The 25,506-nt window shown below is 41.7% G+C and overlaps 4 protein-coding genes across 5 annotated transcripts; 2 read left to right on the top strand and 2 right to left on the bottom strand.

Moving 5' to 3' along the window:
• Positions 1-511: 511 nt before the first annotated feature.
• On the top strand, positions 512-13,937 carry LOC102718271. The gene is made up of 15 exons (XM_040524377.1): positions 512-1,366; positions 2,988-3,131; positions 3,206-3,358; positions 4,113-4,228; positions 4,304-4,471; positions 4,920-5,150; positions 5,235-5,380; positions 9,228-9,544; positions 9,790-10,389; positions 10,585-10,888; positions 10,969-11,248; positions 11,360-11,467; positions 11,781-12,059; positions 12,523-12,666; positions 13,504-13,937. Exons 1-15 carry the CDS (start codon positions 682-684, stop codon positions 13,678-13,680), a joined length of 3,852 nt encoding a protein of 1,283 aa, XP_040380311.1. The 5' UTR covers positions 512-681; the 3' UTR covers positions 13,681-13,937.
• Positions 13,938-14,194: 257 nt separating this feature from the next.
• LOC102716321 (CTD nuclear envelope phosphatase 1 homolog) lies at positions 14,195-16,953 on the bottom strand. 2 transcript variants are annotated; one of them, XM_006655329.2, is made up of 6 exons: positions 16,451-16,951; positions 15,603-15,731; positions 15,404-15,524; positions 15,238-15,319; positions 14,690-14,843; positions 14,195-14,601 (listed from the first exon to the last, which is right to left on the bottom strand). In XM_006655329.2, exons 1-6 carry the CDS (start codon positions 16,754-16,756, stop codon positions 14,467-14,469), a joined length of 927 nt encoding a protein of 308 aa, XP_006655392.2. In that variant the 5' UTR covers positions 16,757-16,951; the 3' UTR covers positions 14,195-14,466. The 2 variants fall into 2 exon arrangements, with proteins under 2 accessions (XP_006655392.2, XP_040380420.1); XM_040524486.1 differs by having other exon boundaries at positions 15,404-15,731; positions 16,451-16,953.
• A 4,826-nt stretch (positions 16,954-21,779) lies between these two features.
• On the top strand, positions 21,780-23,584 carry LOC102717991 (uncharacterized protein At4g08330, chloroplastic-like). The gene is made up of 2 exons (XM_006654462.3): positions 21,780-22,025; positions 22,738-23,584. The coding sequence occupies exons 1-2, from the start codon at positions 21,976-21,978 to the stop codon at positions 23,138-23,140; spliced, it is 453 nt and encodes a 150-aa protein (XP_006654525.1). The 5' UTR covers positions 21,780-21,975; the 3' UTR covers positions 23,141-23,584.
• Positions 23,585-23,936: 352 nt separating this feature from the next.
• On the bottom strand, positions 23,937-24,557 carry LOC102716041 (histone H4). Its single transcript, XM_015837140.2, has one exon. The coding sequence runs from the start codon at positions 24,482-24,484 to the stop codon at positions 24,173-24,175; it is 312 nt and encodes a 103-aa protein (XP_015692626.2). The 5' UTR covers positions 24,485-24,557; the 3' UTR covers positions 23,937-24,172.
• Between the last annotated feature and the right edge of the window lie 949 nt (positions 24,558-25,506).

Here is a 25,506-nt window from a genome sequence, read left to right as displayed (position 1 = left end):
ATTAGGCTCATTAGATTCGTTTCGCGAAATAATCAGGGTACGAGGTGGTTTTTATTAATAATCTATATTTAATACTTCTAATTAATGTTCAAACATGTACGGAGTAAAAAAAGTTGCGTGGATACGAACAGGTCTAAACCTTAAACAACCGTGGCTAAATGCGCTTTGTTCCTTTAATCTTTTCCCCACTCATCAGATTATCCGATTCCTCTGTCACCTCGCCTCAACTTCACGGCCGTCGTCTCCGGAGCCAGTCAAACTCGCCGACGACCGTGGGTCCCACCACCCGCGAACTCCCCGCAGGCCGCGGCAAAAACCCAAGCCCCACGATCCGGGCCCACAAGCCAGCGACCCATCGGGCGCCAGGGCAACGCCACGTGGGAATGTTCCCCTGCCCCTCGCCCCTCGCCGCCGCTACGCGTCCCCGGCGACCCGTCCCCCGGACCTCCTCCATACCGTTATACCCGACACAGGTCTCGCTGGTGGAGTAGCCTCTGCCTCTCTGCTCAACTCCTCTCTCTCTCTCTCTCTCTCTCTCTCTCTCTCTCTCTCTCTCTAGATTCTCTCTCTAGGCCACCTTCTCCTCGACTCCTTCCGCCGTCCCCCACTAGCACAGAGCCCAATGCGGAGCAAACCCTAGTGTGCCCCCACCACCGCGGCACCGCCTGATCTCGCGCGGCCATGGGGAACTGCTGCCGGTCGCCGGCGGCCGCGGCGAGGGAGGACGTGAAGACGTCGCACTTCCCGGCCTCTGCAGGCGGCGGCGGCGGGAAGAAGAAGCCTCACCAGGCGCGGAACGGGGGAGGAGGGGCGGGAGGGGGAGGGGGAGGCGGGGAGAAGAAGCGGCTGTCGGTGCTCGGGGAGGAGGGGTGCGAGGTGAGCGGCGGGATCGAGGAGAAGTACGCGCTGGACAGGGAGCTGGGGCGGGGGGAGTTCGGGGTGACGTACCTGTGCATGGATCGGGGCACGCGGGAGCTGCTCGCGTGCAAGTCGATCTCGAAGCGGAAGCTGCGGACGCCGGTGGACGTGGAGGACGTGCGGCGGGAGGTGGCCATCATGCGGCACCTGCCCAAGAGCGCCAGCATCGTGTCGCTGCGGGAGGCGTGCGAGGACGACGGCGCCGTGCACCTAGTCATGGAGCTGTGCGAGGGAGGGGAGCTGTTCGACCGCATCGTCGCGAGGGGCCACTACACGGAGCGCGCGGCGGCCGCGGTCACGCGCACCATCGTCGAGGTCGTGCAGCTCTGCCACCGCCACGGTGTGATCCACCGGGACCTCAAGCCCGAGAACTTCCTCTTCGCCAACAAGAAAGAGAATTCCCCACTCAAGGCCATCGACTTCGGCCTCTCCATCTTCTTCAAGCCTGGTAAGCTCCCCCAACTGAGATCCGTCCATGGTTTGGACGAATTGATTTTTGCGCTTTTGGATTTTTTTTGGTAGTTCTCGCAGGATTGGTGGGTTTGGTACTTGGTAACCGGTTGGGTGGAATTAACTGTACCTTTGTAGTGGCAGTTGCTGTAGCTGAGTGTTATATGTTCTTGCTTGCGTAATCTGATGAGAACTTGTTCTCTTTTGGTAGGGCTCTTTAGATGTAACTTTTGGAACAAACTAGACGCACTGCAGTGTGCTCTGAGTTCAGATATTGGAATCTTAGCTCCTAGGAACTGGGTGAGTGGTTGAATGGTTGCTGTTTTTGGAATTTGGGGAAATACCAGCGGAAGCAGATGTGACATAGCTCTTTCCCAATATAGTGTCCTGGTTTGCCGTTACCAAGACTTGCGTGTTGATTCTTTATTCCACTTCAGCTTAGTTGTTTTGGGTAGTAAGATTCAGGCATTCAGCACAACAATTGAAGCAACTCTTATTGCAGTTATATTTTAATTAACTAATTAATTTGGCAACAGTGGTATTGGTTGTTTATTACATAGCCAAGCTTTATAACCTGGAGATGCCACTTTAAAGAGGATTTTTCGCTACATGTTTTTAGAGCTTGAAAAAGGTTAAAGGACATCATGGCTTGAAGAACTAGCTTAACTTGATGTGTATATTCTCTTTCTTGTACATTTTCTCCCCTTTTTTTTTGTACATAAACTCTCTTATAATGAGAAAAATTACAGGGGCCTCTTCTGCTGTTTCGGGGCAAAAAAAACTTGTCTCACGAAAACACTAAAAATGTGCCATAGGAGACTTGAAGCAATGCATTACAATTCTTTTTTGTTTACACTTTTGCCTGTTTATGGTTCAGATTTTTCAATAGGCATTATTCCTCCATTCTAGTGGCTCTACATTCGCTTCTATGCAATCTCAGATTGTTGCAGTATGTTTCACATTGTAACAATCTAAATATTATTAGAGTTATGTTATGACAATCATCCTCACTCGTATATCATGTGCCATTCATTCAATTAGTTTGTTCACCCTATATTCCATACTGGTGTTACTTATTGTTAGTAGTTTTCCTTTTGCCCAGGTGATAAGTCCCTCTAAAAGAAGTGGCGGCTAGAGTATTAGATTAACATGCGGAGCAACTGATCAATTGTAAATTCTGTAGCTACAAAACTTGCCATAGCTAAACCTTGATGCATTTAACTGGTTTTGTCAAAAAAAATACTCTTTAAATTTGTGTTGATTCGCTTGCTGTTGATTATTGGAGTCATCAAAACCGAGACTAGTTGTGGCACACAACAACATAGTAGTAGGTAGAACCGTAGAAGTAAGCAGCTGTCAATCCTTTTTCAGAAGCACTCTCCTTTCCTTTTCATAAGATTCTGTTGGGTTAGTAATGCATCTATATGATAGCATTGCCTATAGATGTGAAATTGTTCTCATTTCGATACCTATTATACAATGAATTATTGAATCATTTGGAATTATTTACGACCAATTGCTTTTGTAAGATGCCTTTAACCTTTTCCATTGAAGTGTCTATATGTTATATATTTTAATGTATAACATGTTTAATCTGATCTACCATCTTGATTGTTCAGGTGAAAAATTTTCTGAAATTGTGGGGAGTCCATATTACATGGCTCCTGAAGTGCTGAAGAGAAATTATGGGCCTGAAATAGACATATGGAGTGCTGGTGTCATCTTGTATATTTTGTTATGCGGAGTTCCCCCATTTTGGGCTGGTACTTTGTCTTTGTGAAAACCTTAAATTATTTAGCTTTGCTCTTCTGTAAATTCTTACCAAGCAAAATTACAGAGACTGAACAAGGAGTGGCACAAGCTATACTTCGTGGAAATATAGATTTTAAGCGAGAACCATGGCCCAATGTGTCTGATAATGCTAAAGATCTAGTTCGGCAGATGCTTCAGCCTGACCCAAAACTCCGGCTAACAGCAAAGCAAGTTCTTGGTAAGTGTCACTTAGTGCTTTCAAAACCAGCAGAGTGTTAACTAAGCATGACATGTACTTCCTTTAAGCTGTGGTGCATTGATTGCAGTAGTTCAAAGCTGGCCCATCAGTCTTAGTAAAAATTCTATAGGATCAACTAGTTGATGATCTAGATAGACTTCTTGTATTTTCCTATGTGCCAGTGTTTAATATGCAGCCTGCTGGAATCTGGTAAAGTATCGTTATGCAACACCATGATTTGGAAATCAATAGTAATAAACTGGTTGTGATGTTGAGAGTAGAACGAGATGTTTAAGTGTTGCTATAATTCCAAGGTAAATCTGTAGTCTGGATGAACCATAGTTCATACTGGCAAGTGACAGATTGAAACACCTTGGAATATGTGTAAAATTGAGCAAAAGAGGTAAAAAGAAGCATATTTATTATCAATTCCATGGACAGCAACTAATGCATTTTGAAATTATATCTCATATTGCCTTCTAACTTTATTGAGTTGAAGTGTACCAAATATTTTAGTGAATCTGACAGGTTTGTTTTATTTTGCTCCTTAGTGGTTATGCATCATTTTGTACAACCTTGGGCTGCCTATCAAACTGTGAATCATCTAAGAAGTTTGTCACACTGTCCACTTGCTAAATAATTCAGACAATTAAGCAATCATGTTTACCACACATTTCCTTTTTCTTTGATCAGACTCGGACAGTGATGGACAGGCTTGGTACTCAAGATAACTGTTTTACTTCTGTTGTCGCAGAGCATACCTGGCTTCAAAATGCTAAGAAGGCTCCTAATGTTCCACTTGGAGATATTGTAAAGTCAAGGCTGAAACAGTTTTCAAGGATGAACAGATTCAAAAGAAGAGCTCTAAGGGTTTGAGTCCTCTAATTGATAATTCTAAGTCTAGGAAAGAGATATATTTACTTAACAGAATTGATTCTTGACCAGGTTATTGCTGATCACTTATCAGCTGAAGAGGTTGAGGACATAAAGGACATGTTCAAGGTGATGGATACCGATAATGATGGTATAGTCTCTTATGAAGAGTTAAAGAGTGGAATCGCAAAATTTGGTTCCCATCTTGCAGAATCTGAAGTGCAAATGCTTATTGAAGCTGTAAGTAACCTCGAAACATTTCACTTGTTTGCTACAATGTTAGTTCAATAAAATTGAGTGAGATGTCATTGCAATAAGATTAAACTATCACCATCTTTGGTGATAGCTGATACTGAATGACATTGTTTCTTCTAATTCTGATGTCTGGTGCAATGTAAAAGTGCTCCTTTTACACCAGAAGGTGGAAATCACTAGCAAATTTCCCCTTTATTTTCCTTTTTCTATTTTTTTTGCAACAGTGGATCAAAGTCATAATCAAACTGTTACTTCCATTTGTACAATGGACCTGCCTATTCTCCTCATGATTCAATATTCTCTTAGAGCAAACATTTCATTGAATTTAACTTATTTGACAAGTTTATATATAACACTGATTGAGTCCTTGAGTATTAATAAACAAAAAAAAGTTGGTGATTTGCATATCTGATATTTTGAGGTTGGAAAATAGGTGGACACAAATGGTAGGGGAGCACTAGATTATGGTGAATTTTTGGCCGTTTCACTACATTTACAAAGGATGGCAAACGATGAGCACCTCCGGCGAGCCTTCCTATTTTTCGACAAGGATGGCAATGGCTATATTGAGCCCGAGGAGCTTCAGGAGGCTCTGGTGGAGGATGGGGCAGCTGATATAATGGAAGTGGTGAAGGACATACTGCAAGAGGTTGACACTGACAAGGTGATGATTTTCTGATGCTGTAGCAATGATACAGCCTCCAGATCTTATGACTTTACTTAATATGCGGTTTGATTGTTTATGCAGGATGGCAAAATTAGCTACGAAGAATTTGTAGCAATGATGAAGACCGGAACAGATTGGAGAAAGGCATCACGGCATTATTCAAGAGGCCGTTTCAACAGCCTTAGCATAAGGCTTATAAAGGATGGATCTGTAAAATTGGGTAATGAGTGAAGTTGCAGATTTGCAGCTGGTGCTGCCCTTCGCATGTAAGTCTGGCCCTTGGGCCCACTAAGCATAGACCCTCTCCTTTTCTAATGATTATTTTGGAGGTAATTTAGATAGGCAGAGCCCCCCTGATTGGCTTACTCATGTAAGTAGCTTTCCCAGTGTCGCTGACGAGGAGCAAGCATTGCATGCTGCACCAATTGCTGTGCACAGTGCACTCGGTTGCTTGTTCCCTGCTTGATATCGTCTTGGCTGTACCCCATGCTAAGTGTTGTACCATATTTTGTTGTTTCCCTCAAATGAACTTTGTTGATCTGATGATGCATCTGCATTGGTAAAGAGCTAGAAATTCCTAGTTATTGTAATATGTTGAGACTGGTAGTGCAGGCTACTTTCAAGCCTTCAACTACACCGATGCAGCACACTATCAGAATTCAGAAGAAAAGAACAAAAGGCCGCTGTAGCTACGTGACCCCAGCATGTGTACATTGTTTATAGTACTAGTATTGATACCATTCTGTTTGCAGTTCTGCCGCCCTAGATTATCTGACGGGGAGCTTTTGTACTCGAGTGGTTTGATGCTGATGCTGCCAATATTCAAACCACAGGCCAAACTGACATAGGATTCAGGATTCCCTGCAGTTTGTTACAGTGGAATCCAGACTTTGTTTTTTTAGGGGTGTTTAGTTGGGAAATGAAAATTTTTAGTGTCACATTAAACGTTTGATCGGATATTTTGGTCGAATGTCGGAAGAGATTGTTGACAAGAATTGAATTTTACGGCTCGCCTAGAAACCGCGAGACAATCTTTTGAGCATAATTAATCCGTTACTAGCGCATATAGGTTACTGTAGCATTTATGGCTAATCATGGACTAATTATGTTTAAAAATTCGTCTCGTGATTTTTCACGTAATATGTAATTAGTTTTTCGTTTCATTCATGTTTAATGCTCTATCTAGATTTTTAAAGATTCGATGTGATGTTTTTGGGAGAAAATTTTTGACAACTAAAGAGGACCTTAGTCTCGTTTGTGGTTGATTGCAATGCAGTGTGGGTTTAGACTTTCGAGTACTGTTTTCAGGCAGGCATTCAAAAACCGTGGAAAATGATGTGCGGTAGTACTTATTTTGATTTTTCTTTGTGTGACTAATCGTGTCGTACTTGACAGTTAACTTTCATCTACCGCTGTTCTCAAATGGAAAAAGCAAAAAACTCGAGAAGAAAGTGACTTCCCTACCTTTTTTTTTCCTTTTCTCTTTGTGGCTTTATGCGCAATTATAAATATGAAAGAGAAGATTAAGAACTGGCAAGAATTGTGCTGTGTCTTCTTTTACTGACTTTCAGAAATTAGCATGTGGATGACACCTAAAAACACTGCCGTGGAGTCTGGGCTGAGCGTAGTTATGGCCTCCAGACTTGACTTGTCTGCTAGTAAATCTGTACGTTTGTCTTTTATATTATCACTTCAGTTAAAAGTGAAGTTTGGTTGGTCAAAGAGTTCATTTCTTTGATTGTTTGGTTTTTTTATTAAAAAAAGTAAACGGTATATTTGCAAATGAAAAGTAATTTGTAAATAAAAATTTTATATATGTATTTTTAGCGATATAAAAGCCAAGTATAAAAAATAAACTTCAGTAAAAAGACCCTAAATCAATTCTTAAGGTAAAAAAGTTAAATTTTGGCTTATAAGCATAAGTAGAAATAAAAGATGTGATGCTATGACTTTAAAAATGATCAGATCAGCCACAAGAGCAGATCACCCAAACATATCAGTAGAACTTTAGAAGCCAGTGAGGCACACATGTTACACATCTATATTCTCTCCCTTTTTGAAGTTTCATATTTTTCGTCAGTAATAATTCGAAGCAGTAACCTGGCGAAAGCAGTGTTCAAGTGCAGATCACATTAAAAGAGAGCATAGGCTAAAAATAAACTATAATAAAAATTTTAAAAAAATAATTTTAAATTTAAAGTTAAAAATTCAAATTTTGGTTTATAAGCCAGTGAAACAACGAGAATCGTAGTACCTAGCTTCCTACCAGTCTTTTAAAGGGGAGCTGATAGCATCGCTAATCACCAAACTCGGGACCGGAATGAGCTGTTAAAGAAACACTTTACCGAAATGAACTGTTTGCCGGTAAGATATCTTTTTCCATTGCCGCTTTTGCCTGTACGATTACCTTTGAAGCTTTAACCCTGAATTCCGCCGTCAGTTTATGATCCATCCGCCTGCAGTAAATGTTACTCCTACTACTAAACACAATTATTACAGTAAAACAAGCTTCTGGTCATCAACTCCTCCCCAACTACCATGACAGCAAAATCTCACAGTAAATGACGTCTCTTTTTCGCCTTTCGGGTAGTACGTCTAACCTGAGTGAGACAACAAACAGCAAGGCAAATCGACTGTAAATCGGCAGCTTATAACACATAAATTTCCTCAAACTAGTAAGATGACTAGAAAAGTTAAACGACATTACCATCCCAACATCGAAATCGATCCATTTGGAGAGGTGTGTTTCGGTGGGGGTGGGTGTTGATCCGATTGGTTTTTTCGATAAAAAACCAAACATATATTTATAAATTAAAAAATTATACACGTATTATAAGTATTAAAAAATAAACTACGAATAACAAATCTCCAAAATTAACTATGGATCTAAAGTTAAAAATTTTAAATTTTACCACATCTGTTTCGTAATGTGAGATGTTTGACTATTTTATTGTAACTTTTGAACATTCGTCTTATTTAAGAATTTATTACAAATATAAAAAATGATAAGTCGTGCTTAAAGTTCTTTTGATAATAAAGTAAGTCACAAGCAAAATAAATGATATTTCCATAATTTTTAAATAAAACAAATGATCAAACATTACATGTAAAAAATCAAACATCTTATGTTATGAAACGGAGGGAGTAGCTTATACCTGAAAATAAAAAAAAAACGTGGTCGCTAATTTCGAAGCATTTACTATGCATATTTCATTTAGGCCTTGTTTAGGTCCTAATTTTTTTTTCCAAAAACATCAAATCGAATTTTTGGACACCTAAATAAAGCATTAAATATAGATGAACCAAAAAACTAATTGCACAATTATGTAAGAAATCTTGAGACGGATTTTTTAAGCCTAATTAGTCCATAACTATAAGTGCTACAGTAACCAATATGTGCTAATGACGGATTAATTAGATTCAAAAGATTTGTCTCGTAGTTTCTAGGCTAGCGTGAAATTCGTTTTATCATTCGTGTCCGAAAACCTCTTCCAATATTCGATCAAACATTTGACGTAAATTTTCTCACTCTTTAGGGGAAGCGGTTGTGGTTGGAAATGGTGGTGTGGTGCGAGAGGGTGCGGAGGCAGCAGATCTGGGCGGGTCGCGGTTGGGATCGGACGCCGAGGGCGGGCGGCCTGGCGGCCGGACGGACGGGGGCGTCACGAGCGCAGAGAATCCCCCAGCGAAGCAGCGCGAGAAGGACAACGCCCCACCTGCCAGGTGGGGAGCGGGACAGCGCAACAGCGACTGACAATAATGGCGGCCCGGCGGTGTCCACGTCGGATCGCCCCCCGACCCCGACCAACCACCGCGACCTCCCCTCCCGGCCGACGCCGACGCTGCCTCGTGGGGCCGCCGGACCCCGCCCGCCAGTGAAACCCCGTGCGGCGGGCACGTGTCCGCCGTTGGATCCCGTGCGGTGCGACCGCTTCTTCTTCTTCGCTTCTAGTGGTAGTACTAGACTACTAGTAAGCTCTGCTCGTTGCCGCCCGCCTCGGCCGCGTCGTTGGTGTTTGGCGTTGCGCGTTCTCGGCTGCGGATGGCGGCGGAGGGGCCCGCGGCGTGAGTGAGGCTTGCGTTTTGGGCGAGATCGCCGGGCATGTCGGCGCTGGGCGCGGAGGGGGCGGCGATGGGCTTCCTCCCGCCCACCGAGCACGGCTTCGCGCGTTCGCCGCCCGCGCTTCGGGAGGAGGAGGATGAGGAGGTCCTCGCGGCGCGTTCGTCCGCCGATCGGGGCGGTCGTGACGGCGCGGGCTCCGGCGACCCGGAGCTGCCGCCATTGCGGATGCCCACCTCCTACGCGGCGCTCGGTGGCGCGCTCGACGCCAGCCCTGCTGGCTCCAGCTCCTCCTCCGACTCCTTCGTCAGCATGAGCTCCACGCTCTCAGGTACTTGCTGCTCTCGGGAGGTAAACAAATTCGCTTCATCAATGCGCGCATCGCCAGAAATCTCCTCGGCTCGGGCTCGGCTCCCCAGAGCGGGAGCGTGTGGCTGACAGTATGATCTCGATCTCAGCGCGTGATTGGGAGATGCGCACTTCAAATTTTCTGGGTACTAGTATTTTTTTTCTTGATTTCTGGTCCAAAAGTTGTCAATCTGTTTGGTGGTTGGTGCTGTTCTGCGTTAATGTCAGGGCTGCTGAATCCGTACGGTGTGTGGTCGCCGCGCGCGCCGTCGGAGGCGTCGTCCTCGGAGATGGAGTTCGGCACCGCGCGCGAGTACGACACCACCGACCTCTTCTTCGGCGAGAATTGGCTCTACGACGACCACCTTTTCCACGGCAAATCGGGCGACGACAAGAGCGACGATGGCGACGGGGAGGACAAGTTCATCGTTGGCGCTGACTCTCGTGCCCAGTGGAGCGAAGCACGTGAGCTCGCAGATGGCGGTGGCCGACACCAAGTGCACAGGAAAGCCAATGCTGATGCCGCAGTGTATACCTGCTCCTCAGCGCCCTGCAGTTGCTGCTACGGAGTGGGGAAGAGTGATGAATTGTTGAAGGATTCTTGCTCCGCTGTGTATGGGAGGTACCTGATCATGGATGACCAGACAGAGTTGCTGGATGAGTGTAATGCAGATGCATTCCTGTTCAGACGGGATGGAGATGCCATGCTGAGAAGTGAACAAGCAATGGATTTGAAAGGTGAAGATATCGAGTTGCTGGATATGAGTACGGTGGAGAAGGAGCTTCAGATGCTCAGTCCGTATTTGGCTATGGCAGATGCTCTTCAGAGTGAGTACTTCTGACTTCTGAACTCTTAATTTGGTTCACTCTTGCAGTTTACGAAATCCTTGAACAAGTTCAAATGGAATTTAGTTTGTTGTTACTGAATTCAGGATGGTAGAATTTATTTCACTTACCTGTTGCAAAATCTATTTTTGCTTATGGCCTAGTTGGTTTCATTCTAATTGTGACTCTCTCTCGCAGAGCCTGAGCTTGAACATGATTCCAGTGGCAACGGTGAATTAGATATTAACATTGTTAAGAACGAGAAAACTGTCGATGACAAAGAGCTTCTAAAAAATAGTTACAGCATACATTCTTTTCCTGAGATAGGTGACCCTCTAGATGTTTATGAGACAGAGGACTTTGGACGAACAGATACAGGCGCTCAAAATTCTACAACCACTAAAATAGAGGAAGATGCGAGAACAGATATTGATCTTGCACTTTCTAAATTTCATGAAGAATATGAGGTATTTGAGCTGAGAATTTTTCATCGGAAGAACAGGTTCACCATTAGATACTTCTCTTTTCATTTATTCTTTTGCCATCTTGTAAATAAACTAATGTCATAGGTGTCCTCTGTAGGACTGGTTTTGAGGAAAACAAAGAGTTCCCTATTGTCATGAACTCAGTTGTAGGCGGAAGATATCGCATCACTGAGTATCTCGGCTCAGCTGCTTTTAGCAAGGTTGTACGGGCACATGATCTTTGGACAGGAATGGATGTCTGCCTGAAAATAATAAAAAACGACAAGGATTTCTTTGACCAGAGCTTGGACGAGATAAAACTCCTTAAATTTGTAAACAAATACGATCCTGATGATGAACATCATATATTGCGTCTCTACGATTTTTTCTACTATCAGGTATGTGATAGACAATGAACTCAATCTTTTGGTTTACTATTACAACATACCAAATTCATTTGAATTCTCATTTTGTACTTTGTGTAATGCTGTCGCCCAAAAAATTGCCAGGAACATCTTTTCATTGTCACTGAATTGCTACGGGCGAATCTGTATGAATTTCAAAAATATAACCAAGAGTCTGGTGATGAAGTGTACTTTTCATTGCACAGAATACAGGTATGTCTGACTGTTATTCTCTTTTTCCTGAGAGTATCGCTTGTTGTTTTGTCATGAAAGCACTGTTTGCGACTGTCATTTTTATCTTTGATTTTATGAATCCTGGCAAAAAAAATTTATGCCTGAAGTTGTAATACAATCAGTTGTGAAGAAAGATCTCTTTATTCATTGATCATCTTTGAACCTTGGTTATATTCTTCTGTGACAATGTTTCTGTAGGAGGCTAAAATAATTTTTTTAGCATGATTAAGTTATGCTATATGAAAACATACAAAGTCCTGCTGAAATACCATACATTTTCTGTTGTTTTCAGGCTATAGCCCGACAATGCTTGGAAGCTTTGGTGTATTTGCATCATTTAAATATCGTTCACTGCGACCTTAAACCAGAGAATATCCTCATGAAGAGTTACAGTAGATGTGAAATTAAGGTTATTGATCTTGGAAGCAGTTGCTTCTTGACAGACAATTTAAGCTTATATGTCCAGTCACGTTCTTACAGAGCCCCCGAGGTCATTCTAGGTCTTCCATACGATCAGAAGATTGACATTTGGTCTCTCGGCTGCATCTTGGCTGAGCTGTACACCGGTGAAGTAAGTTTTCAACTTTTCATCTTAACTTAATAATGCCCATTCTGTTCGGTACTGGAGTATATGACATTGTCACGACTTGCTTAAATTTTACCTAGGAAATTGACGTGTTTGCCTGGCCGAAGGGAAAAACATACTAACCAGGATCTGTCCATTTCAAAATGAATTATTGTGCCCTTTAACTCATCCTGCAATTGCTGGCAGTCAAGGTTTATTTTGTGGTTAATGTTCTTTCTTGTACAACTATTAGGTTCATCCCTAGAAATGACATTCTAGTAACAGTATATATACCAGGGAATCACCATCATATTTCTGTTCATATAGTCCCAATGGAAGAAATCGTTATTACCACCTTTGTTAAAAATCTGAAATATAAATGTATTTTGTAGCTGTAAGCCAATTAACCAATGCTCCCTTGTTCCTCGCAGAGATAATGTGATTGAGATTTTTCTTATTCATATCACAGGTGCTCTTTCCTAATGAATCAGTACAAATAATTCTTGCTCGGATGATGGGGACAATTGGTCCGATTGACACGGAAATGCTTGCACTGGGACAAGACACTCAGAAGTACTTTACAGAAGACCATGACCTGTTCCACAGGAATGAGGTACATGCTATTTTTGTGTACTTCCTTCGATTTGTTCTTGACGTATTGTCAAAACTCAAAATTAAGAAACTGATTTGTGCTGGACGTATTGTTAAGACTCAAAATTAAGAAACCAATTTAATTTAAGAAACCAACATTGTCTATTCCTTTTTCATGCAACTCTTATTTGAACCAACGACCAGTGGATGATTTGCAAGACTTTTTCTCTTTTTGCATCCTCTTTGTGCTACATGCTTTGAAAGTTTAATGCCACTGACAGTACTACTGGTAATTAAAATATTTTAATGGACTGTGCTCAGATCAGTTGGGTGTCTTCTTTTATTAACTTGGTGTGATATTGTGAAGTCTTATTCTAAATCTTGTTACGGAAAACTTAAATTGTGAAGAAATGATATCTGATAACTAAAGTCTAAAACACTTTATCTAATTAGTTGTGTTATATTGGTGGGTAGAAGAAATGATAATAGGCTCAGAGCCTTGTTCCTGTCATGTTAATGTCTGTTTGGTAACTGTTCAAGGTCTTCGTTAGGAATCTGGTTTGCAGGTCTTCATCAATTCTGTGATTGGGCACCCAAGTTATGTACTTTCGCGTGGATCTCGATCCAAGCTCAGGCTTTTTGGCTATATTAGTTACTTGAACACACCCGCACATAAGATTTCAAGTTTCAACTCCAGACTTCTGGCTGACACTCCATTAGTTATTTGTTATCAACTTAATTATGATTATAAAGCATGATCTTTAGTACAAGAATCTCAGTTGTTCGCCGTCACTACCAGTTTGATATAAACGCAAGGCCATGTCATTAATTTTTTTACCAAATATCTTCCCTGTTTTAGGAGACGGATCAGTTGGAATACTTGATCCCAGAGAAGACCTCCTTGAGGCGTCGCTTGCAATGCCCGGACACAAAATTTGTTAAATTTCTCTCTTACCTGTTACAAATCAACCCCAGAAAGAGACCAACAGCCAGTGAGGCATTGCAGCATCCATGGCTTTCATACGTGTATCGTTGAGATGTCAACCCGATATCTGTACACAGGAGGGATCGCTTTTTGTAAGTTCCATTTGCACCAGGATTTGGCTTTTCGTTTTTTTCAGGGCAATCCTTGGCATCGAGACCCTGTTTTGCGAGGTGAACGCAAACTTGTTCGTGCATGTAAATATGAGAAGGGAAAAAAAATCCCTGTTGCATCTGTACAGTTGCCATTTTCTCTGATGTACTTCACCCAACTCATCAATAGAAAGCAAACGGTGTTTCAAGTTTTTAACAGATCTGATGCTCTTAATTAATGTAGTTGAAGACACTGCCCTACGTTCTTGCGGTGTCGATGGATATTTGTTTGTTATGTTGCTACTAAATTGTTAAGATTAGCACAAACTCACCGATCGATCAAAGATTCAATGTGAAATCAAACAAACGGTGTACATACATGAGGACTGACAATAAGATTTACTCCAGGCAAGAGAACCATGTCCAAACCAGGAACAAGTGCAAGTCGCAGCATGGATTCAGAAGGGGGTCACAGATGCTACTAAACAATTGCTGTAGAACCTTGATCAAAATTTACAGGACTTCAGGAACTCAAAGATCCTTATAATTCTCAGTTAGATTATCTGAACTGTCAGCGATAAATGGTTGCTATACAACGATATATTAAGATTTACGATACAAGCACTGATCTGCATTCTTCGTGTTGAACGATGGGTTCATCATATGGAGGGGCCCGGATGAATAAATTATGTACAGGTGTAGGCAGCTTTTGAGCCTTCGCCTAATAATCCTGCCCTGCTGACCAAACTTATGCTGCCTGATCAATTTGTGGGATCCCATGTCTTTGGAACCACTCTGGCATATGAAATGTTTCATACAATGCCGGTCTAACATCATTTTGGAGAGAAAGGTGCTTGAGGAGTGGAAATATAACTCCCATAAGCTAAAATGTTTGAGAATGCCAGTGGATTAGTACACCAGAAATTGTAAGTTCAGAACAAAAAGGAGAGTTATCTAAATTGTAACTTTACCTGATCATCAACAGGTTGTCCAGCTGAGAATGTAAGGCAAGGTATTCCATTTAAGGGTTGCAGCAAGAAACTATATGGATTGTTATCAACAATGACAATTCTGCGGAAATCTTTGGACAAACAAGAAAGATCTTTTACATGCTCTCTGTATTCCCTGGAATTCAGAATATAACAGTGTCAAAAAACTGAACAGCTCAGCTAATGCAGCAGCTAATGAATAGGTAATATGTATCTATCTGAAATCAAGCTAGTACAAAAACCAGGAACACATGAACACATTGTGATCAACACCATATGAGTTACCAAAAACATCAACACAAGAACCAGCTTCACAAAAATAGGTATAGGCATGAATAAATGCTACCAACAGGTGAGAAGCACTTGCAATATTCAAGCTTGTGCTTGTAAAAATCATCCCACTAAAATTAGTCGAAATCACATTTGAATATTTCAGTGAGCAAGACAATAATTCATTAAGATACTAATTGATGTCAAGCAAAAAAAAGGTCCATCATTGACAATCCACATAAGTGATAACAATAACTTACGTGGTAACAGTTGATGGCCTATAGAGTCGGTTCCTCAATCGGTTGTGAGCATCTATCCTGTCAACTAATGGTTTTGCATACCCTGGGGGAAGCACAGGTCATTAAATGGAGGTGAATTCAACTGGGTTCTAGTTGGAAAGCAGTATGAACTATTCAGGTGACAAACCTTCCAAACCAGCAGTGAAGAGAATAAGATCAGCAAATTCGCTAGTTCTCTGCAAAAATTCATGCAAACCAGGACGCTCAAAGACAGTGACATGGTTCACCCTCTGTCTTCCCTCAGCGTCCTTTATAACAATATATCTCATAAGCAACTTCCTGGATTTTAACGGATTATAAAAATAAAAGGATGGCAGCTTACTTGCCTTTTCAGCGGATATGCACTCCATGTCAAAGCAATGCAATCCTGCTTCAATAGCCTCGGCACGCAATGCAGCAGGAAGGCTTGATGACTCATATGCACAAACTAGAGTCTCATCCAAATCAAGCACTACCTGGAGTCGAGCAATCCCAATAATGTGATTTTACATTACACAGGTAAAAGAACATAAGTTCATGAAAGGGGAATGAGTAAATTTCATAGGACCACATGTATTATAGTCTAAGTTACATAAAATCAAGAGTTTCACAAAACCACACTATTAACGAATTTAACTTAGTACTATAGCAAAATAAACTGATTAATGTTAGGTGGCTGCAACTTATATGTTAAAAGAACTTACAAATCTGATATAATTTTCCCTGTAATTTTATAACTCATATTTGGTCAAAAGTGCGGTTTTATGAAACTATATGACCATAATACTTGTGGTTATTTGCCACATACCAAAAACCCTGTGGTTTTCTGAAACTTGGTACATAATACATGTGGTTTTGTGAAATTTACTCAGGGGGAATTGATATGAAAAACTACAAATAAAGATAGAAACTAAGTCTACTATGATGTCAATGACAGTTCAATATTAGTATCAATTTGTAGTTCATGTGCAAGTGGGTAACAAATCATATTACTCAGGCACTCACTCCACCTCAAAACAAGCCTACTACACATGTGAAATGAGTACAAAGTTTCTATGTTAGTAACAGTAGCTTTTTTTCCTATCACTCAACAGACAACAGAAGAAGCTGTCATGGTTTCCTGAACAGTGAATAGACTAAACACAATACACAGCTCAATCCAAAGATGCACAAATGAACTTATTTTTGTCCGTACCGTGAGCCGCTTGAGCGGCGGAGGCGGCGGGGCCGACGCGTCGGCGGGGGCCTCGGAGGGGAGCTGCACGAAGGCGACCGACGGCGACGGCTGGGCCTGGGAGGTGGAGAGGAGAGGGTGCCGAATTCCTAAAAAGGAGAGGAGCTGCGCCCAGGAGGAGGGCGTGCCCCGGACGATCTGGAGCAGGATCTGGAGGAGGAACGCGAGCCACCCCACCACCGCCCGCAAAGCCGCCTGCCCCGGATGCTGCTGCCGCACCGGCCCCACCTCCGCCTCCTCCGGCGAGAAGAACTCGGCCGCCGCCATCTTCCTCCCCCGGCGCCGGCGCCGGCGCCGCCGCCGCGCCGGACACGGGCTGGCTCCGGGACAGCCTACGAGCCGGGAGGAGGGGCGGGAGCGGGGGGGAGGGGACGGCGACTAGGGGACGGACTGGCTGTCGGTCTTCTTCCCCCGCGGCGTCGTCGTCGAGGAGAGGAGGGGAAGGCGAGCTTCGGCTTCCCCCGGATAAACGGTGGAATTCGTTGACAGGCTGACATGACAGCCCATCCGAGATTAACAAATCAGCGGTTAGTCTCAGCTTAAATCTGTGTTATATTTTAAATTTTAGATTTAGATTAAATTTTATAGTTTCTATTATAATTTATTTGTCAACCCTGTCTTGTATATAAGTTTTATTTATAAACTAGCAAAATGCACGTGTGTCGGACTAAGTTAATTTTAATTGTACAAATTAAAATAAATTTTAAAAAAGTTTTAAAAATAAATTATGTGTTGAGTCAGGAATAGTAAAGTTTGCAATCACAGCTGATTTGGAAAACATATGTTGCATCGTGAACATTATAATTAAGAATAGTTAATTATGCTCAATATCACAAATAAATTAAATAAGATGGGTGGTCTTTCCAGCGGCTAGTGTGGGAAAACAGATGGAACATAGCACCTCTCGCTCCATCGGCAGTGGCGCACCGGTTCCATCGCAGTCCTTGCGGGTCTGCTTCCGTGACCACGATGACTACATGGATTACAATGAGATGAGATTGGAGAGAGAAAAGAGAGGGAGCGAGGGTGTGAAACCAACAATTGTTTTGATTTATTTTGTGATGGAAAAATGGTGAAAGTGTTTTTTTTAATTCTGACGCTCTATTTTATAAAGGGATTAAAGGTCAGTCAAGGTCAACGGTAGAATAGGACTAAACTCGGAAGAAGTTGAGATTCGTGACCGGGTGACAAGTTTATGGACGGACAGCATTCGAAGAAATAATTCACGAAGAAGAGGAGGAGGAGCACATGTACATTGCCATACGATACGTTCAGTGTGTCAATTGTCACATGCATGGACAAGCCAGGTGGCTGGTTTGGCTACTGATCGCATGCACGCCAAAGGCTCGGCCTCGGCTCAGTGGCAAGCTGGCTGGAGCCAGCCCAGGCGACGAGCGAAGATGGCTGACGGTCCAAGTTAGCCCAGCGAATGCATGCAGCATTGCAGCCCGGTCACCAGTGGAGGCACGCGCGCAACTCCGCGTCGCTGGCAAGTGGGGTCTACAGTAGGGAGTACAGTACGCCACAGCGGGAGGAGCACTCGTGAAAGCAGTTCGGTCACTGACGGGTGGACCTGGTTGGAACCAGAGGAATGTGCGCGCATGCAGTTTTTGGCATCGCGCGGAGAGTGCGCTCGTACGGGAGGCGTGGAGGAAAGGGATTCGGCGGGAACGCTGCTGCTGCTGACGTCATCATGACGTATGACGTATAGGTGACGTCAACGACGGACGAAAAAAAAGACCGACAGAATCGTTATCGTTTTTTATAATAGTATAGATTAGTTTTTTATTTACAAAATACATCGTTTGTCTTATTTTTTTCTAAATAAGACAAACAATCAGCCTAAAAAACACTCTCGTTCTTTAAAAATCAACTTATACATGTTAATTTGGACAGATGCTATATCTAAATTCATCTTGAAGATTTTAATTTTTCTCGATAGAGGGAGCATAGGACATGACATATTTTAACTATTACAAACAAGATTTAGTCGTGAGTTTCTATTATACTAGTATTTGCTTACGGTTACAAAAATCTGAAAGCACTTTCGAACGTCAATCCAACGGTATCGATTTTGTTAGGAAATCCTAAATGTTATTAAGTTAATAATTGATCAAAGTTCAAAATTGAAAACACACCGTGTTACGGATGGAGTAATAACGGTGGCATATTTTCAAAATTTTCGTGGGGTCATTTTCAACAAAAAGAAATATTGCACTTAGCATAGGAGATTCTTCTTTATGATATACTAATAGAGTTTCAACTCAATGAAAGCTACTTATCAGTTATTTTCTGATTGAACAGGACAGCTTAGTTGAAAATTAGCTTTATTATTTGTACAGATATTATTGGAGCTCTTTCAGATATTTCTTGATATCAAAGCCCACATGAATCTTTCGTATCAATGCTTGCTTGATACTTCGTCTATACTAAAATAAGAGCATTTTTATCCATAATCGCTTGTCTTAAATTAAATTTATTTCCATAATTGAACTATTAGAGTTTGTGAAAAAAATAAATGTATTATGACCGGATAAAGTAAGAGATAATTATATTGAGATTTGATTAAATGGAAGATGCTATAATCCTTTTGCTTTTACATTGCTACACGTGAGATAAATAAAAAGTAAAATTATTTTAGGATGGAGCGTAATCAATCGTTCATTGTACAGTACTCACAAGAAAAGGAGCGATCACATCGAGTGCCCCGTTAATAGTTTTCTCCTTGATCTGCATCAAGTGGCCAATTGCTCCTTAAAATATTATTGCACAGAGAAAGACAGCCTCCTTAATACTTTTATCTAGCGGTCCACCGGATCTTTTAGCTTCTGTTGATGGTTGTATGTCAGAATTTATTTTTTAATTTTAAATTTGGAGTAAATTTAGAGTTTTTTATTATGGTTTATTTTTTAGCCTTGAATTTGAACATATATAAAATTTATTTATAAATTATTTTTTATCTACAAATACGTTGTTTCCTTCCCCCCTCTCCTCCTCTTTGCCACTACAAATGGAATCACAAGTGTTCATAGCATCAAGCAAAACAAGTATCTAAATTATACACAGAACTCTTTTCAAATATAAATATTGAGGAATACTTTGAAACATAATGTTTTTAAATACAAGATGATAAAAACATATGATTTAGATTTGTTGGTAGTTGGTACCTTAGATCCTCTTAATGAAAAAACATAAAAAAAACTACCGGGATAACCATTGGGGTGAAGTTTAGGTAAAAGACAAGCAGTGATAGACACAAATAAAGTTTTTCAAAAGGTTGTACCTCATATTAAAAATCCTTCAAAAAATCTCGATGATTTGAGAAATCTTCAGGACTCAGAGGATTTTTGACTTGATCATGTAGGAAAACTTCCGTATATGTTGAACCCTATAAAATCCATTACAAGAAACAAGTTGATTTGTTTCTAGTATGGAAAATTATAAGTTGATCCCTATAAAAAAACTTGTAAGTTGATATAAGTGGAAATTTTCATAGAGTTTTTCTTTGTTTGTTTCTTGTGGTGCTAACAAAGGGACCGACTCTTTTATGTGTTTTCGTTTCCTCTAAAATTAAAAAAAAAGTCACTTTGGTTCCTACATTTTATTATTTTTATGTGTTTCCTATCATGCTTAGTTAAAAAAATTGCTATGCTTAGATTTGCTTGGCAAAGTACGAAAATGGTAGAATAAATTTATTTTGAAATAAAATTGGTACTGAAAATTTTAGAAATTTAATCAAAGTTGTCCGAAATGTTATGCATTTATAAGTCCAGGATGTAAATATTAGCAAAATATCCTTGGCACCTCATCGAAGTCTTTGTGTGGAATGGTTTGTAGACTTCGAGTGACCTCTCTCGCTCTTACGAAGTCCTCCTGTCCTATTATTTGCTTTTCAACTTTAAAAGGTGTTGCTAAAATTTAAACTTTAGGTTTTATCTGAGAGTTGATTTAAAAGTTTTTTGTTTCAAAATTAACTTTTAAATTATTGAGAGTGTATATACAAAAGTGTTAGCCATAAAATATTTTATGATGTGGGTTTAGAGCACGTTCAAATGTAAAATCTAGGATTGATTATTATCTTTCAGATCAGTAACAAAGAACTCATATTTTTTTAGGAGAAGAACTATCAGGCATTGCCCTGCAGTGTAATTTATATATAAAAAAGGAAAAGTTATTACAAACAAGCATTACAAGAGGTATACACCATTACACCTCCACACCAAACCTCATAAACTTTGTAACCAAACAGAAACTAATGACAATAAGAGTATCATTCCTTCTACACGTATGTAAAAAAAGAATATTCTTTCTGAAGGCATTGAACCAGGATTGTTTTATTATCTCATAAGGGCATGCACAAAGGTGGAGTAATATGATTTTTATCAATGCAACAAAATGATTTTTATTACTCTCCTTTCCTTTTTTATCAACCCAATGTAATAATATTTTTTTAATAAATATTACTCCCTCCGTCCCAAAATAAACCAACTTTTCACTTTTTACCTACAATTTTTGACTCTTCGTCTTATTTAAATTTTTTTTGCGATTGATATTTTTGTTTTTATTAGATGATAAATCATGAATAGTACTTTACGTGTGACTAATTTTTTTCTAATTTCCTAAAAATTTTTAAATAAGACGGATGGTCAAACGTTGAACACGGAAACCGGAGAATTGGTTTTTTTGGCAGATGGAGTAAGAGTCAACTCTGAAATTCCCTTTCTACCATTGTATTTATTTACGTGATAACTTACATAGTCAACAGGTAAACACGCTTATATGTGCCCTTAAAACATGACTGCTAGCTCATTCGTCTCATATTTCATCAACAAAATAGAGGACACATAATAAATAAACATTTAGCATGTCCTCCAACTCATCCTCTATTTTAGCCATCTTCTATTTAGAGAGAAGTTGATACGAAACTATCTCTTGAATAGTATATGTTGCAAGAAAATTGTTTAGTTAACCTATCTTGATAAAATATAGTTGGATTTAATATAAATGATCAGCTGAAATACAAACGGTAAATTCTTTAGATAATTATTTAAATAAATATATGAATGCGACTTTAGGCATGCTCTCCTATTGGCTTAAATCAGCGGGAGAAAACGCTGAAGTGCAGCCAACCAACCCCAAGCAGAACACGTGGTGCGGATCGCGACCGAGGCTCAAAAAAACGCGGTCATCCATGCCACCGCTGCCGACCGCACCGACCCGAACCCGTCTCCGTCTCGGCGTCTCGCTCGTCAGGCAGCTTCAGCTCCATCTCATCCCCCGGAGAAAATTGCTAGCTTCGCCTTTCACTTTCCCTTTCCCTCTCCCTCTCCCCCTCCCCTGCGACCAAGGGAAAAGAGAGAAACCGAGCCAGCGCAGCGCGGCGCGGTCGCCCACCCTTGGCCGCTGGGCTCTCGTCCTCCTCTACTCCTACTTCTTCCACCCCCTCTTCTCGCCCAAATCGATCCAGATCCGATGCCTACGGAAGCATGGTGAGGACGCTCGAGAGCAGCTACTCCGCCAAAGACGTCGCCTACAGGTTCGCGCTTCCCGTCGCTCCCTCTCCCTCTCCTTCGCCTACTTGGATCAAATCAAGAATCAACCCCCCTAGTCTCCTAGAGCTTGGATCTTTCGTCTTGATTAGTATACTTAGAAGAGTGTTTCTTGGGTGCTAGAGCCCTGTTACAAATTCGATTTGTATGAGGTTTTGTTTAGGGATTTTTGGTACGAGGATTCGGTTGCTGCGTGTAGATGGTAACCGGTGGATCTTGAGATTTCTTTATTGCTTTTCAGTACGCTTTGACCGTTAGTTATTGGTGTCGTTGCTAATGGCTCAAGGCTCAAACTAGACTGATCAGAAAGCACACCAACTTCGATCAGCTCGATTGAATTGAATTGTCGTTACCAACAGACCATTTTTTTCAGAGAAGGGTATTTTTACTCGGTCTATATATCCACCCGTATATATGCAGCCATGTCATCATATGAATTGAATGTGACACTATATTTGGAGTGTCATTTATGCAATTTTTTCCTATATTATTTGGAAGTTAAATTGGGTTGCCGATAGTTACATCCTCATACCTGAATCGACGGTTTGACACTAACAACTCTACTATAAAACATAATCGTTGGGATTACGATTTACGAAGGCGTGTTGAACACCGGTAGCATGGTACAACGTAGCATCGCTTGTGAGAGGGTTTAGAGTCAATTTCTGATGGTGTGTGTTATTTGCTTCTTTTTAACAGCTGTGGGTACTGTGGCTACGCATTAAACCTGAGCTCCTCGACGCGCAACACCGCAAACATTGGGTCCAAGTATGGCAAGCAGATCAGGAAAGGTGTGATCTCGTTCTTTTCCGTCGACGAGAGCCGGTTCACGCAAACCGATGAGGTGAGCTGCACGCCGTACTTCCACTCAAGGCGATCCTGGGGTTTCTTCAGAAAGAGGACGAGGTTGTTCTGCCGCAAATGCGGTGGTCGTATCGGCAGCGCTTATGAGGACGAGGGTTCTTCTACCTTGTATGGTGGCTCAGATGACTTGCATATGGCTTCCGAGGGCAGCAGCATCTCAATTGGAAAGAAATATGTTATCAGGATCAATGCGCTGCGGCCTTCGACGGATGACACCGGTGTTCCCTTCACCTCGTGATGGCGGTTTAACCCGCCGCGCTAGCGTGCACTTTTCAGTTCTTGGTTTACATATACTGGACTGTGAATCAATTACAGAACCAAGAGACTTGATTTCTCAGAGGGTTTAGCACTTTCTCGTTTCCTTTCTGCAGCGGTGTGTGTAAGCGTATATTTGATAGGAATGTGCGGAATTTTGCATGTCTACATATTGTAAAATGGAAGAGTTTGTTGTGTACATACATATACGTTCATGGTTCAGAGGGTGTGCATCATGGCCCTAAATTTGGTTGTTCCTCTTTTTTGGGGGGTATTAGCCTGATAGTTTATGATGTGCAGTGGTGTGTTCACCGTGCTTGTGTCTTGTAGGTTTCAAAGAAAGATTGTACTGAAGCATTGTAGTGTACTATGTTAATTTTTTTGTACATCTAAAGAATGTATACTAGACGGTTGTTATTTGTGTCTACTGTTCAAAGCTACGACATTAATTCTGCGACTAATGTTGCTAGCATTTGAAGTGAATGCCCCACTGAACTTGCTAGCACTCTTATTTTTACTTATAAGATGAAACTGAAAGATCAACGTGATGCATAATCAAGTTCAGTGGGAGTGTGGGACTGAATCAAATTGGAGTATGATTCAACCATCGCCTGAACTGAGAACTTGCATTGCCATCGTTATTCCTGCTCAGCTATGATAAAAATCAATTGCACTACATGTAACCCGTTTCAGCCAATATGCAACATTGCAACGACGTTCAGACTCAGCCTCTAGCTATCAAATCACTCAAGATGCGGCAGAACGGCGAACACAAACCATTGGTCAATATCAGAATAGGTTCATATAATAGGACAGAAAATGAGTCAATTGAAACCACAGATGCAAACATCATTTGCTTCACAGTTTGATAACCAGATGGCGAGCTAAACAAGTTGGATTTCACGAGTTTTTCATCCTAATTTCTTCTTGACCGCAAGACTTGTGAACACGGCCAGACAACAAGGGAGAGATGGGAGGGGGCACCACGGGGTGAAGGGGAACCAGATTGACCCAATCAGCCGCCGAATCCGTAGAGGGTGCGGCCCTGGCGCTTGAGCGCGTAGACGACGTCCATGGCGGTGACGGTCTTGCGGCGGGCGTGCTCCGTGTAGGTGACGGCGTCGCGGATGACGTTCTCGAGGAAGATCTTGAGCACACCGCGGGTCTCCTCGTAGATCAGCCCGGAGATGCGCTTCACGCCGCCCCTCCTCGCCAGGCGCCGGATCGCCGGCTTGGTGATCCCCTGGATGTTGTCGCGGAGGACCTTCCGGTGCCGCTTGGCGCCGCCCTTGCCGAGCCCCTTGCCTCCCTTGCCGCGTCCGGACATGGCCGCCGACGATGCGGTGGAACGCGATGGGATTTGGAGGCGGCGGCGGCGGCGGCGGCGGTGCTTGGGGTGGGATTTGGGGTAAGATGGGGAGGGGTTTAAAAGGGGACGGGAGGAGGGAGCGGGGAGGTGGCTGCCGTTGGATGGGGAGGAAATGGACGGTTGTGATGGGGATCTTGAGATGATACGCGGATCGGTGACGTGGCGTGTGGCGCGGATCGGTGAATTGGCGGGATGGTCTGAAATTTCGTCGACGGCGAGGCGCGTGGAAATTTTGCCGGAATTTTGGCATGTGGGGTGCGCGGGCTGGGCGTTTGTCTCGAGAGATTTTGCATATGTTCATTTAGGTCCAAAAATTTTCATGTTCACTCGTTAAATATAGTTAAAAAATAATTAATTGCACAGTTTAAAAGGTATTTGTGAGATGAATATTTTTAACCTAATTAGTTCATGATTAGTTATAAGAGCAACTATAATAACAGGTTGTAAGTTGGCTAAATGTTTATATGTAGGAGAGAGGAAAAGTGAGTTGTAACGTTATAGTTAGCTTTGACACAACAAACAAGAAACTCGGTAAGAGACATGTGGGTCCTACATTACTGATAAAGAGCTAACTACTATATGGGTAGGCGAACAGAAGACTAAAAAAGTCTCGTAGCCAACTTGTTGGTTATATTATTACCACCCTTGTAGCTAACTTGTTGACTATATTATTAGCTTTGCTTTATCTGCTACCGTAACTCACATGTGCTAATGTCAAATTAATTAGGCTTAAAAAATTGTCTCGTGATTTCCTGACACCCAATGTAATTCGTTTTTATAATTAGCCATTGAAATAGTCTTTCGACATCCGATCAAATATCCGATATGACACCCAACCCAAACTTTTTGTGAACTAAACAAACCCTCAGTTTATTGCCAAAACAAATATTTCTATTTGTTGGCAAAATAATTTTTTAAGGCCCCATTTGTTTTAGCTTAAGATTATTATAATCTAGATTATATAAATAATATGAAACAAA

The sequence above is a fragment of the Oryza brachyantha genome, chromosome 5 (assembly GCF_000231095.2).
Source record: "Oryza brachyantha chromosome 5, ObraRS2, whole genome shotgun sequence".
In the NCBI taxonomy this organism is placed as follows: domain Eukaryota; kingdom Viridiplantae; phylum Streptophyta; class Magnoliopsida; order Poales; family Poaceae; genus Oryza; species Oryza brachyantha.
This window is presented reverse-complemented; position numbering and strand designations above follow the sequence as displayed.